Genomic DNA, 14,833 nt, shown 5'->3' with positions numbered 1-14,833 from the left:
TGGCAAGTTGCTCAAATCGATTGATCTAGGACTTGAGTTGCATTCGTATTGATGGGAACGAGTGACTAGTGCTGGAAGATCACATTGGCACGTCTGATCTGGGGGCTTTGACCCAGTGTCAGGATTGATGGGATGGACACCACGTGAAGGCTAAGGCAACGCTTGCGGAGGCAGCAACCAAGAAACTGAGGAAAAAAGCCATCTTCCAGGACAATCCTCATTACAGAAATTGTGAGCGATCTAACACTCAAAGGGGAACGAAGTCAAACCCAGGATTGGACTTCTCTCACCCTTCGATTACACCACTGTTCGGGCGTTTGGCCTGTGTGAATCCAGCAGCTTGATGGGCTCGTCATCTCTATTCTGTATTTGCGTCCGAAAAGTTTGCATCCAATCCGGGCCGTTCACTCATGACCATGTCTCAAATCCTTTGATCTTTGGCCTTAACAGCTATTCTGGAGGAGTTGGAAGAAAGACGGCAGGCGAAAGGTGCTAAGCTCCTCGGACTCAAGAGCAACGGAGAAGTAAGTTTGCAAGCCCTTTCGCTCTTTTCGAATCGAATGAGACCTGTGACTTCATGATCAGTAATCTTGATGCAGTGTGGTTCATATAGTTATGGACCCACATGATCTCATCAATGGCCTTGGTGTAGTTGTCACTGAAGTCTGGTTGTGATTTTGTGCGGAGGTACTCCTTCAGGCCCGCCGCGGCCTCTCCATCCCCCTTTTCGTAGTGACGCACCGGAAGATACACCTTGACAGTGAGGCCACTTTTGCCTCCCCCAAGTGAGAAGTATTATAGCATGCCCCCAGTCCGATGGCCTACTTTTGGCAGTTGAGGCTGAGTGTCTCCTCCGCTTGGAAGCCCGAAAACCAAATTCCATAGCCTCGTGAACTCCTCTAAGGCGACTCCTCGGCGTACTCGCACAGCAGGATCCACTAGGCAGAGTGTCTCGATCACAGACTCGAGTGAGGTGAATTGGCTTCGCATGTATATCTTGATGCGAGATTTCTCGGCTGCGACGATTTCAGGTGTTAGACTTCGACCCTGATGGTTTGACCTCAAAAACTCAAGGAGCTTCTTGTGTCCGTTCCTTACGCCCTGCGGTAGACCGGGAAGGCTTGCGATCCCATCATTGATGACCGACATTGTCGAGCGCCCAATGGCAGTAGCCTTGAACACGGGCATGTAATAAGCTTTTAACATCGGCCCGGCCTCGTTCAACTCGAGTGCAAGAAACGCTCGAGACTTGTGGGACGGGTTCAGCTCAGTGACTCCAGGGAGGTGTTTCTCGGTAGACCGAGAAAATACGTGTGGTTCGTCGAAGTGGATCAGTGATTTCCACATGTAGTTGAACCATAACAGATCACATCCCTCAACTTGACGATGTTAATTCGTCATGAATCGAAGTGCGGCGTACTGGTTGCTTGGATCCAACGCAGTTCCAGCTGCCTCTCCTATGGGCTCAAATGAGAACCGTATCACAGGAAATTCCGTGCCGCGGTTCCATGCCCAGATAAATTCGACAGGAGAATGATGATCGGTCATGAAGCTCTGCCAATGCTTCACCGTGCCATCGGGGCGTGGCCCATCACCGAGCTCCGGAACAATGACCTCGAAGTAGAATCTGAGATGTTTAATTTGCTCTTCGAACAAGTAGCCAGCCCTCTCGAGAAGAATGGCGAAAGGTATGCCGGTCGACTACCACCAGAAAACGTGGTTGAAGTTTCGGTCGGAATTTGTTCCACAGAGCTCTTCATCTACCATGACCCAGGCCTTGGGCAGACATTGTGGCTATGTGGAGGCTTCGAAAAGTTGGTCCTGATTTCTTTCAAAACATTACCGTCGATTTGGCCCGGAAGGATGCCGCCTGTTGTCGCATTTCTCCGGAAAGCGCGTTGCATTTCCGATATTTCGCCCCAATCCATTTTTTTTTTTTTCCAAACTAGAAGTCGACAGAGATTAGACCCTGAACACATCGTGGGATGGTGGAAAGCAAAACATGATAAGTGTATGTTATGCGGAAGTCGAACGGCAACCTCCTTTTGCAGTAGCGATTTCGTTCGCCCGGACGATTGGCCAAATCGGGTGCATCTACTGACATGGCCCTAGGCTCTACGTCAGCTCCAGCCCAGGAGATGGGTAGGCCGCAGCTTGGGCTTTCGAGCCATCTCTCCGGCCGGAAGACATCACTGTCTTCACCAAAGACAGCTGTGTCTTGGTTGAACACCCAGGCATTCACGCCGATCGTTGTTCCCGCTGGGATGAACTTCCCATGGAGGACCACTCCACCTTTTGGTACATAACGCTCGAACTTGAGACCTGTGCTGGGGTGGATCCGAAGCGCCTCTATGATGACGGCATTTCTGCATGTAGAGGTCGGGAACCGTCAGTATGGCTCATACACCATAGTAGTATTTGTAAATGCGATGTGACCTACACGTATTGGAGGTCGGAAGTTTCCCTTTGCTGCGTGATTTGAGAGAGTTTCCCGGCCAACTCGGCGTCTCGAATCTCGGCCTGGACCTTCGCCCGCATTGCAGGATTCTTTGCCAGGTAGTAAAGCACTGCGCGGAGGGAGATCGCCAGAACGTCGTGAGTGGTGACACTGCCTCTTGGCATCAGCCTCATATTTAAAAAGAGCCGAAGGGTATCACTCATACGTACAGGCTGATGTAAGAAGCCGCTATCATGTCACGTCTTCTAAAACCGGAGGGTCGTTCATCGTGTAAGATTAAGAAAGAGTCCAGTAAGTAGTTGGTGTTTCTCGGAAGCTTTTCACGTTGTTCTATGATATCCAGCGCGAACTAACAAGTGCTTCCCAGCGGACATCGTCCAGGTGGTTTGTAGAAGGCACCCACCTTGTGTAACGGGCTCGGTCCGCTCTTTTTGGTTAACGATACGAGGCCACTCCATATCTTTTCGAGTTGTGGCACCTGACCCATTTGCAGTTACCTTCTGCCAGCACCCAGCATATGAAGCTCACAACGCTTGACTCATACCAGGCCGAAGTAGGTCATGTTGTGGTGATTCTGTGCACAAAGTCCACCCACGTCCGTGCCAGTAGCCAGAAACCCAAGCTTCTTCGAGAATATGACCTCACCGATCGTGTCGAAAGCCCAGTATTGCATCCACGCACTTGCATCAATACGGACCCACCCAGACTCTTTTGTTATGGAATTGAGCCTCTCAAGCAGCAACTCGATAGTGCTGTCGATGTGACTCTCGCAACTTTGTATACCACTCTGTGAAAATAGGGCACCGACATGCCGTTTCACTGTTGCGTGCAGGGCTTTGTCTTGAGTGGAAAACAGGTTATGCAAGTCCTCTCCGTCCATCTTTGGCTGCAAGATACTATACGTTTCTGCCTATTTGGCCGCTATTCTATTGACTCATTATCGCCAGATCGTGTGCCGGATTGATTCTGACCTTCTGGAAACCGGTGCCCGCCCGGTAAATCGCGTGAACGGATTCGCGGCTTGACGCTGAGATGTAATTGGGCCCCAGACGTAGGAGAGGCCCATACTTTCTGTGCAGCCGCAGGCTGCGGTCGGACACGTCCACGAGCCATGCAAGTCGGAAGCGGTATAGGTTTGACAAGCTGGCCAGAAACGGTCCAGGCACACCGATCAGCCCAGATTGATATCTCTGCAACAAAAGGTGCAGAACAACGGTAGCAGTGAGAAAAAGAAGAATGGCTGTGGCATCAAACATGCTGATGATCTCGCTGTGATACTCTGGAATCGTTGGACCGAGCAGCACATACAGACGAAGTTGGTGCAGTGTGCAGTACAGAACTCTCTGAGTTGACAATGGCACCAAGGAGGCATTGATACTGTCGCATCGCGCTCGGTGGGCTTTGATGCAAGCCAAATGCATAAGCAATGACCAAGTACAGTAGTGTACCTCAACCCCTGCAGCAGGCACAAATAAAGTTTGGGATCTCCGAGGAGGCACGTGTATAGAGCCGCGCGACAGCCTTGCCGGCAAGGATATGAACATGTGGGGCAATGCACGTAAATGATAGCGCAATCAAAAGCCTGTGTTTTCCCGATGATTTTCCATTGTGAACTTTATTTTAAAGTCTACACCATATACTTTCGATCTACTGTTACGTTACAGCTACGGCAAATGGATGGATTGAGGCCTTGATGGATCATGGACTTGGTTGCACAGACCTGTTTGGGCAAGTTGGTCCGATGGCAACGCCACTCCTAAATAAAGTTTGATTGCGAGGCACATGGTCTGCGCGATCCGGATACATCTGTGCCACGCCGGCCAATGGTGATAAGAACGGCGCCGAGATCGACTCCACCCACCCGTTCCACAAGAACAACCACAAGGTGCATGTCATCGGCCAGGGCCGTGGCGGGTTTCCGTGGAAGGACGTCGAGGAGGCGGTCGCGGGCGGTGGGGCCGAGTACTTCAACCTAGTTAACCCGCCGTACAGGGACGGCTTCACCCTTTATGGTGGGGAGGGTGATTTCGTGGTCGTCCGCTATGAGATCACCTTCCCCGCAGTGAGCATGTTGCACTGCCATATGATCCATCATTTTGCGGTAAGCATCCACTTTCCCTCTCCTGTCAGACTCGGTACAAACTGACTTGAGGCACAGAGCGGGCAGCAGGTCATACTGCTAGAAGCCATGGAGGTCATGCCGCCAGTTCCTCAGGAGCTGAAAGACAAACCACATGTTGACTTCCAATTCCCGCCGCGTTATGGTCCTTTGGATTGAGGGCAATGATGCAACGTCACTGTGGATGAAGAGTATAACTGTCGAGACCGCCATCTCCTCGACAAGGAGGTTCGGTTACGACGAGGCCAGCGAGATTTCATTGGGCCTCATGATTTGGGCTAAGGCAAAAATCAGTAAAGAATTGTTTGATTCTTCGGTTTTGAATCCGGTTCCTATCTCGTTGTTCATGCTGGACGTACATGGGCTGGCCCAGTTGGTTCGAGCTTAGCGAAGCTGTTCGGTATATCGGACCCGACTTTACGATAAGTCGTTAATTTTTACTCGCTCAGTACTCAGTAGTGGTGTGGAATTCCTAGCGAATCAGTCTCTTAGTCTTGGCTGAGACTCGCTGCACAGATGTTTGCTTATATTGAGTAAAAGTGTCCGACGGCGAGACTCATGAAATGGCCAACTTATTAACGCGTGTCAACAACCTCAAAGCATCTTGCCTTTCAATACCCACCCTCCGTACAAGGCCGCTCCAGCCCCCGTGAAAATACCGACCCAGACTCCTAGTACCTTGAGCAGCACTTTGGTAGCGTAGCTGTCCGCCGCGGCGCCGTCATTCGCTCGCGGGAAAGGCTCTCTGAAATAATAGCGTTGGATGCTTAGTCTATTAGGCTAGCTAACGTCTATTCTACGGGAGGGAAGGCCCCTATTTATAGTTATTATCCTCCATATAGTGGCAAACGTATGGGGAAAAGGATATCCCGTATTAATAATAGCCTAGATATCTAGAATATTCCAACAGCCCCCCTTAAACTAATTCCCTTTTATTTATTTTATTTTATATATAAGGGATTTAGTTTATAAAAAAGGAATATTTAGTTATATAGTAAGAAAACCTTATAAAAGGGGAAAAACTTACTTATTAAGTATTTATATATTTAAGCAAAAAACCTAAAAATTTACTATTACTTAAACTTAAACTTATAGCTAATAGGGTATTATATATTAAATTATAATTTTATATAGGATTTATTAGTTATTTTATAATAATTATAATATATTACGGCATTTTTATATATTAAAGTTATACATTATTTTATTTATATTATATATATTATGAAAATACGTTTTATGTATAGAATTAAATATATATAAATATAGTATAGGTATATTATGATTATGTATATATATGGTATATATAGGCTATGTAAGTAATGCTTATTTTTTAGGAAAAACCTTTATTATTTTAATTATTTTTTTAAGGGAAAACCTTTAATATTTAGGGTAATATTATATATATATATAATTAAGTTTGCTTAATTTATTTATATATTTTATAAATAAAGGAAAAAAATCTTAACTTTAGTTATAAAAAGTAAATACCTTAATTTATTTTATGTATATTATAATATAAGTAGAAAATCTTTTTATTTTTTAGCTTAATATTTTTATATTATTTTTTTATTAAATTATACTTTTCTTTAAATTCTTTATAATATAGTTTATTTATTAATTTTATAAGCTAATTTATTAAATTTTGCTTAAAATTTATATATTTTAATATTACCTTATTATTTTTTATTGCTTTTCTTATATAATAATATATAATATTTATATATTTAGTTTTTTTATAAAATAAGGTATTTTTAGCTAATTTCTTAGCCTTATTATTATTTATATATATAATAAGGGGCTTAAGATTAAAGTTAATATTTAAATTATTATTAAAATATTTAAGTAAATTATATAAATATTTAGCTTTTTTTATAGCTTTTCTTAAAGCTATATATTTTACTTTTATAAAGGAAAGTGCTAATGTTTTTTATAGCTAAGAATTTTAGCTTATAGGATTTATTTTATTATTATTATTATTATTAATATTATATAGGCTAAATATATAACTAAAGGTGCTCTTTTTAGTAAATATATCATTACCTTAGTTTAAATTTATATAATTTATTAATTATAAATTATTTTCAAAGTAATTCTATACTTTAAATATATATAGGAATTTATATATATATCCTTATATTTTATTTAATTCTTTTATATGCTTTAGTCCTGGGTTTGCTATATATCTAGCTAATTTGTTTATAAAATAAGTTAAATTTAGCCTTATTTTTAAATTAGCATATAATATAAACTTTATTTATTGCTAATATAATTTTATAATATTTTTATTAGCTTAGTTAATGTATTTTTTTAATTTTGTATTAGGGGTATATAGTATAAGTTAAGGGATTATTTCCTTTTTCTTAACCTTTTCTTTTATATTAAATCTTTTTAATATTTTATTTATATATTTATTTTAATTTATAATTATTTATTTATCTTTTCTATTTATATATATATTACTTTTAAGGAAATCTATTAAATTTCCTTAAACATCTAGTGTTATATTCTTATATAATTTATTAATTATTAAATTTATATTATTATTATTAAATCTTATAATAATAATATTATTTATATAATATATAAATATAATTTATTTATTAAAGTATATAAATACCTCTTTATTATATAAGTAAATAATAAATCTTAACTTAGTTAATATATTTTTTAAGTATTTATATTAAAGCATAGGTAATTATTTTAATCCGTATAAAGCTTTATTTAGTTTTGCAACTTTATTTTTATATTTTAGTTTATTATATAACGGGTTTGTGTATTGCAAATGCTAAGCATTACCGTAGCTAAGCTTGGTTGGATAAAGAGAGAGAAAGAAAAAATATAAAAGCTAAATTGCTTAAATTTTAGCAATAAAATGCCGGAAACTTTAGGTTTTAGGCTAAAACTTAAAACCCTTACCTTAATAAGTTATATTTATTATATTACCCCTTTTTACTTTCTTTTTAAATTCTACTTATTATATTTAAAGGCGGTAGAAAATTGTTTGCAAGTAATAAAGATTTATTTATAAGGCCCTCCTTGTAATTATAAATACTTACTTAAATTATTACTTTCCGCTTCTTTCCTTCCTTTTATTAATAATATATATATTAAATAAGTACCCTAAACTTAAAATTATAATTTTTAATTCTTAATGATTAATATTTAAAGCTTTTTAATTAAAAATTAATAATTCCTAAAATTAAAAACTTATTATTTATTATACTATTTATTATTATTTACTTAGCTAAGTTTAAGAATTAAATAAATTTTTAATTTTTATAATTTTTAGCGGTTTTTATTTAATTTCTTAATATTTTCTTAAGGAGATTAATATAAATATTTCCCTTATTTTTTTAATAATTATAATTATAATCTTATTATTAATAAAAATAGTTAAATTTTAAAGGCTTATATTAATTATTAAAAGGAAAAATGTATAATTTTTATAGAAAAAGTATTAAAATTTAATTAATTATTTTTAATTACTTATAATATAATTCCTTTACTTATTCTTATTTATTAAGAAAAGCTTAAGAATAATAGCGTTAATATTATTAAAATTTATATAATAAGATTTTTATTAATTTTTAAGGAAAGATTATTAAAATCCGCTAACTTTTTTAAGATGCTTATTTTAAAAAGCTTTGCATTATATATTGCGTTATATTAAAGTATAAAGAAATAAGTATTTTTTTATTATAAGTTATTTTTCCTTTAATTTTTAAATATTTTTTAATAAAAATAGTAATTATACCTTTACTTGCTTTATTAACTTAATAGTTTAATATATTAATGCTAATAATTAAAACTTTTTTAATGTATTTTATTAAGTTTTTATAAGTTTTTATTTAAATTTTAAATTTAAATAGCTTAAGTTTTAATTAATTAATTTATAAATTAATAATGCTTTTAAATTAAGAAAAAAGGATTTTTTACCTTTATATTTTGCTTTATTATTATTTTAAATATTATAAAGATATTCTTAAAAATTTATTATTTTCCTTTGGAATTTAATATTTTTATATTATTATTATAAATTATTCCTTTAAGAGCTGCCTTTTACATCTTTTTTAATTAATTAATAAGGCTTATACTTTATTTTTTATAAGTATATACTTTATTTCTTTATACTTTATTTTCTTTAAAGGTAAAGAATGTATAAAAGTAAATCCTATTTTCTTGCCGTTATAGGTTTTATCTTTTTTATTTAAATGCCGTAAAATTATCCCTAAATTTTAGATTTTTCTTAACCTTATTTAAAATTTTGCTTTTTTTTATTTTTTCCTTCTTTCTTTTTTATTCTCCCTAGCATTAAATACATTCTTAATATTCCTTAAAAAGGGGTATACTTAAATATATTATTTTCCTCTTTATTTCCTTATATTTTTTTTAATTGCTTATATTATAATTTACCCTTTTTTTATTAATAATTATATATTATATAATTAGCTAAGAGCTTATTAGCTCTTTGCAGGTTTTTATATTTATATTTAAAGTAATTTTAAGTTATAATATTTATTAAGTTTTTTAAGTTAGTTTAATTAGGTTTTTTATACCTTACTTATTTTATTAAGCCTTTTCTTTTAAATTCCCTATTTATTTGCTTTAAGTATATATAAAGCAACTTCTTTATTAAATACTTTTAATATTTATTAATTATTATTATAAATAGCTAGGAATTTTTTTAAATTTAATTAAGTAATAGGTTTAAAGCAATATATTATAGTAACTTTATATAAATCTTAGCATATCTTTTATTTAAAAATTTAAATATTTTTATAGTTAAAGAGGATATTATGCATTTTATATAAAATTTTATATGCTTTTAATTAAGTTTCTTTTTATATTAAAGAAACTTATAATTTTTTAAATTTACTTAAATTAAGTTTTTTATTTAAAATTATATTACTAGGGTTTTTTTATAATTTGCTATAAATTCTTAAGTTTATATGGTAAATATTATAATAGCTTAATATAAGTTTAAGATTTGCTAAAGCTTTTTTTAAAATGCTTTTACTTTTTCTTTTAATAAGGTAGTTAAATAAGTTTTTTATTTAATAGTTTTAAATATTAAAATAATGGAATTAAGTTAATAATTATAAATTATAAAGAAGGTTAATATTCTTATATTAATATTTATTTAATTATTTAATATTATTTATATTATTAATACTTATTTTACTTAATTTTTTTAATTTTAATTAATAAAAGTTAATAAATAAGCCTTAATTTCTTAATTTATTTTCTTTAATTCTTTATTTATTTTTAAATAATATATTATATTAAGCTATTAATTAATTTATAATAGCTAATAAATATACTTTTAAAATTAGCTTATTTAATTTAAGCCTTAATTAAAAGTAATTATATTTAGCTATTAATAATACCTTGCTTAATATTATATAAAGTGCTTAGTATATATTTTTATATTTATAAAATGCATAGGTTTTAATATAATTTCCTTGCTTAAATAATTGCGAATTACTTAAAAATATTAATAATCTTAAAAGATAAAAATATTCTTAAATTTACCCCCTTTTAAGTTAAGTAATTTTATAATAAAATTTATAATAATTTTTTAATAATATTAATTAGGAATTAATAAGGATTTTAAAAATACTTTTTTAGCTTTTTTTTATGCTTTTATTTTCTTATAAGTATTATAGTTTTTTAAAAATTGCCTTACTTTTTATTATAATAATGATTAATAAAAATATTAGCTTATAATAAAAATTATTTCTTTTTTCTTAAAATACTTATTAATATTAAAATTATAAATATTTTAAATAATCTTTATATATAAAATATTAGCTTTTAAGTTTTTTAAGCTAATATTTTTATATTTATTTTTTATTATAATTAATACCCTTAGGATTTATAATTTATTATAATGTTTTAAGCATTTCTAAGAATTAATATTGCATTTAATTAATTAAATATAAAGTTTAAAATTTAAGTTTAATTTGCAATTCCCTTATAAAATCGCCTTATATATTATTATATACTTTTAATCTTTAAATATAGCTTTTAGCTATAATTATTATAAATTTAAATTATTAAAAACTTAAAATTTTTTTTAGCTTTATACCCCCTTTTAATTAAATAATATTAAAGCATTAATAATTAAGGATATCTTTTAATATTATTTAAATAGTTTTTATTTCTTTATTTATAAATATTATTTAGTTTTAATTTCTTTAGGAAAAGGCATTAAGTATTAATGCTTTCTTACTTAGCTTATATATTAAGTTAAATAAAAAGTTTACAAGGAATTTTATATACTAAGCTTATTTTTTTAAAAGTTGCTGTTTTATTATAAAATATTTTAAATATTTATAATTAAAAAGAATAATAAATTAATTTATATTTTTTAATTTTATGCATTATTAATAAAAATAATTTATAATTATTAATATTTCTTTATTAGCAATTTAATAATTATGCTTAGCTATTATTAATTTTTTTAAGTAAAAGGCTATAAGTTTTAATTAACTATTAATTTTATAAAATAATACCCCTTTTAATCCTCAATTATTATAATTAGCCTTTAAAAATATCTTTTTATTTAAATCTTATTATATTAAGATTAAAGCCTATATAAAGGCTTTCTTAAGCTTATTAAAAGCTTTTTAATAATCTTTTATTTATTAAAATAGCATGCCCTTTTTAATTAATATTATTAATAACATAGCTTTTATAAAATAATTCTTAATAAATATATAATAAAAGTTAGCGAAATTTAAAAAGCTTTATATCCCTTTAATTAAAGTAAGTACCTTTTATTTTAATATTATATATATTTTTTTAAGATTAGCATAACCTTTATGCCTATTATTATAATAAATTTTAAGTATTTAACCTTTTTTAAATAAATTTATATTTATTTAAGTTTAAATAAAACTTATTTTTTGCTAATTATTAAAATACCTTTTATATAGTTTTTATATATTAATTATAAGTTTTATTAATATATATTAAGATATTATTTATATAAGCTAAGTAATACTTATTTAATAAATTATATAAGATAAAATTAATATATTATTAAAATATAGCAAGGGCGTTATAAAGGCTAAAAGGTATAATTAATTACTTAAAAAGCTTATATTTTATTTAAAAAGCTATTTTTTATTTATAACCTTTCTTTATTTAAATCTTATAAAATGCTTAAATAATATTTATCTTAATAAATTAATAAGCTTTTATTAAATTTTTTAAAGTTTTTAAGATTAAAGGTAATAAGTATTAATTTATTTTTATAATTTAATTTAATACTTTATAATTATAATAAAATCGCAAGCTTTTGCTTAATTTTTAAATAAAAATTATTAAAAACCTTGCTTTATTACTATTAACTTTAATAAAGCCCTTATTTAAAAGGTTTTTAAGGGTTTTTTTAAAAATTAAAAGTTTTTTTTTAAGATATATTATAAATTAGCTTAAAAGAAATAAATACTTTTTAATTTTTTTTATTAATTTTAAGGTTAATTTTATAATTTATTTTAAGTTTATAAGAATTAAGCTTATTTACTTTTTTTTTATAAAAAGTAAAAGTATATTATAAAATTTTAACGGGATCTTTGCTTAAAGCTTTTTCTTTATAAGTAGGTTTTTATATATAAGGCTTTATTTATATTCTTTAAGGAAATAATAAATATTATAAGTTTTATTATAAATTTCTTATGATTTTTTTTAATTTTTTAAAAATATATTATAAAGGTTAACTTAGCAATTTAAATCGCTACCTTTAGCTCTTTTAGCTTATTAAAATATAATTATTAACTTATATAAGGAATTTAATAATTTATCTTTTTATATTAAATTTTCTTTTAATAAAGAATAAAAAAAACCTTATTTATTATTAATTATAGCTTTCTTAAAATTAAAAGGAATTCTAGGTTTAAAATAATATAAGCGTAAATTAATTCTTAATAGCTTTTAAATTTTATAATAAATTTTATAATCCCCTTAATAATTACTTTAATAATTCCTAATATAATACCCTTTAAAGTTTATAATTATATAAATATAATAAGGATGCTTATTTTATATATTATTTCTTTATTAATTATAATAAAATATTTATATTCTTTATTTATAAAGGTAATTTTTAAATTTATATTATTAATAATTATATAAATAAATATAAATTTTAATTTTAATATATTTATTTTTATTTATGCTTAAATATTCTTTATATACCTTATAGCTTATTTTTACTTTAAAGCTATTCTTTTTTTAGCTTAAATATATTAATTTTATTTTTTTATTTATTAAAAAGATTTAATTTAATTACTTAAGCTAAATTAAAATAGGAACTTAAGTTTTTTAAATTATAATTTAAATTTAAGGGTAAAGCATAGAAATATTCTTTTTAAAAGTAACTTAATGCTTTGCATTTCTTATACCTTTTGCTTTAAAAATAAGCCTTTCTTTCTTTCTTAAAAACTTACTTTGCTTATTAATGCCCTTAAAAGCTACTTATTATAAAGTATTTTTCATTTTACCTTTTATAATTTCCTTTCTTAACTATATAATTTATTTTTATTAAAATATTCCCTTTAAAATTTAAAATTAATCTTTTTTTATTTTTTAAAAATTATAAATTAAAGTTCTTATAATTTAAATTAAAAATAATAATAGCTAAGGCGAAATTCTTATACTTTTATTAATATTAATTTATAAGTAATTTAAACTTTTTTATTTATTTAAATTATTAAGTTATTTATTAAATTATCTTTATATATTTCTTAAATATTATAAAAAGCAATATAATTATTATTTTATTCTTTAAAACTTTTAATATTTCTTAATATAACTATATTATATAAAATTTATTATTTTATATATATTCTTTAGCTTTTATTAAGGTACTTTTAAAATTTATAAAAAACTTATTAAAAGGCTAGCTATTTCTTTACTTTAATTAAATTAAGTTATTTTATTTCTTTTCCTTATATATAATTATAAAAAATATATAATTTATATAAGTAATTAATTTTTATAAGTTAAAATCCTTATTTATATCTTTATTTTCTTAAAATACTTAAATCTTAAACTTTTAATTACCTCTTAAGTATTAATATATCTTATATTAAGCCTTTTGCTTTTTACTTATATACTTAGTAAGCTTATTAATAAAAAGTTTTAAAATTAAAAAGGCTTAAAAATTAATATATTTATTTAATTTATTATTCCATATAAGCTATAAAAAAGCCTTTTATAAAAAACCTATAAATGCAACCTTAAAGTTAATTTTAAATATTATCTTTAATTTATTAAATATATATTTATTATTATTAAAAATTACTAAGGTTTAATTAAGAAATAATAAGGTAAGAATAGTTATAAGGTATAATTATATTATTAATGCTAAATAAGGAGGTATTTATAGCTAACTTATTAATTTAATAAATTTCTTTAATTTTTATATAATTCCCTTTATTATATTAATAGCTATTCTTAATGCATTTTTAGCTGCTTACTATATAATATTATTTAATAAACCTTAATTTTATATAGCTACTTATATTACTTAGCTAAATATTAAATTTTAAATTGCATATTATAAAAAGTTAATTTTTATATTTAAAAATTTAAATCTTAATGGGTTTATATTAATGCTTAATGCATTATTAAAGTTTCTCCTTAATTTAGCGCTTTTTAATAAGTTTCCTAATATTTTTCCATAAATATTTTCTTTATAATGAAAATTATAAAAAATCCTAAGGAAATTTAATTAATTATAATAGGTTTATATATTATAAATATTAAGCATTATTATAGCTAAGCTTAATTAAATAAAGAAAGAAAAAGAAAAGGTATAAAAGCTAGATTACTTAAATTTTAATAATAAAATACTGGAAACCCTAGGTTTTAAGCTAAAACCCGAAACCCTTACCTTAATAAATTACACTCATTATATATTATATATATATATAAGTAATTTTATATATATTTTAAAATTAATATTAAAGTATAGAAATGCGTTTTTAACATTATAATTAAATATAAAATATCCTTTATTTATAGCTATTATTAATAATATAATATAAGTTTTAAGGCGGTAAATTATAAAAAAAGTTTTTAAATAATTTATGCTTAATTTTTAATTATATCCCTAAATAACCCATTTAAATTTAAATATAATATTATTTTCATTATTTACTATTTAACTAGGCTTTATAATAGCTAAGTTATTTATAAATTTCTTTTTATATACCTATTTCCCCCTTAAAGCCATATAACTAGGT

The 14,833-nt window shown here is 27.7% G+C and overlaps 2 protein-coding genes across 2 annotated transcripts; one reads left to right on the top strand and one right to left on the bottom strand.

The window, feature by feature from the left end:
• Positions 1–443: 443 nt before the first annotated feature.
• On the bottom strand, positions 444–2,693 carry INS49_012091 (uncharacterized protein; the record flags this gene model as incomplete). The annotated part of the gene is made up of 5 exons (XM_043172796.1): positions 444–567; positions 626–769; positions 2,103–2,366; positions 2,441–2,608; positions 2,668–2,693. The coding sequence occupies 5 exons, from the start codon at positions 2,691–2,693 to the stop codon at positions 444–446; spliced, it is 726 nt and encodes a 241-aa protein (XP_043022093.1).
• A 1,547-nt stretch (positions 2,694–4,240) lies between these two features.
• On the top strand, positions 4,241–4,736 carry INS49_012090 (uncharacterized protein; the record flags this gene model as incomplete). The annotated part of the gene is made up of 3 exons (XM_043172795.1): positions 4,241–4,243; positions 4,293–4,559; positions 4,617–4,736. 3 exons carry the CDS (start codon positions 4,241–4,243, stop codon positions 4,734–4,736), a joined length of 390 nt encoding a protein of 129 aa, XP_043022092.1.
• Between the last annotated feature and the right edge of the window lie 10,097 nt (positions 4,737–14,833).

The sequence above is a fragment of the Diaporthe citri genome (genome assembly GCF_014595645.1).
Source record: "Diaporthe citri strain NFHF-8-4 chromosome Unknown scaffold_6, whole genome shotgun sequence".
Classification (NCBI taxonomy): domain Eukaryota; kingdom Fungi; phylum Ascomycota; class Sordariomycetes; order Diaporthales; family Diaporthaceae; genus Diaporthe; species Diaporthe citri.
The sequence above is the reverse complement of the archived record's forward strand: the minus strand, read 5'-3'. Positions and strand labels throughout refer to the sequence as shown.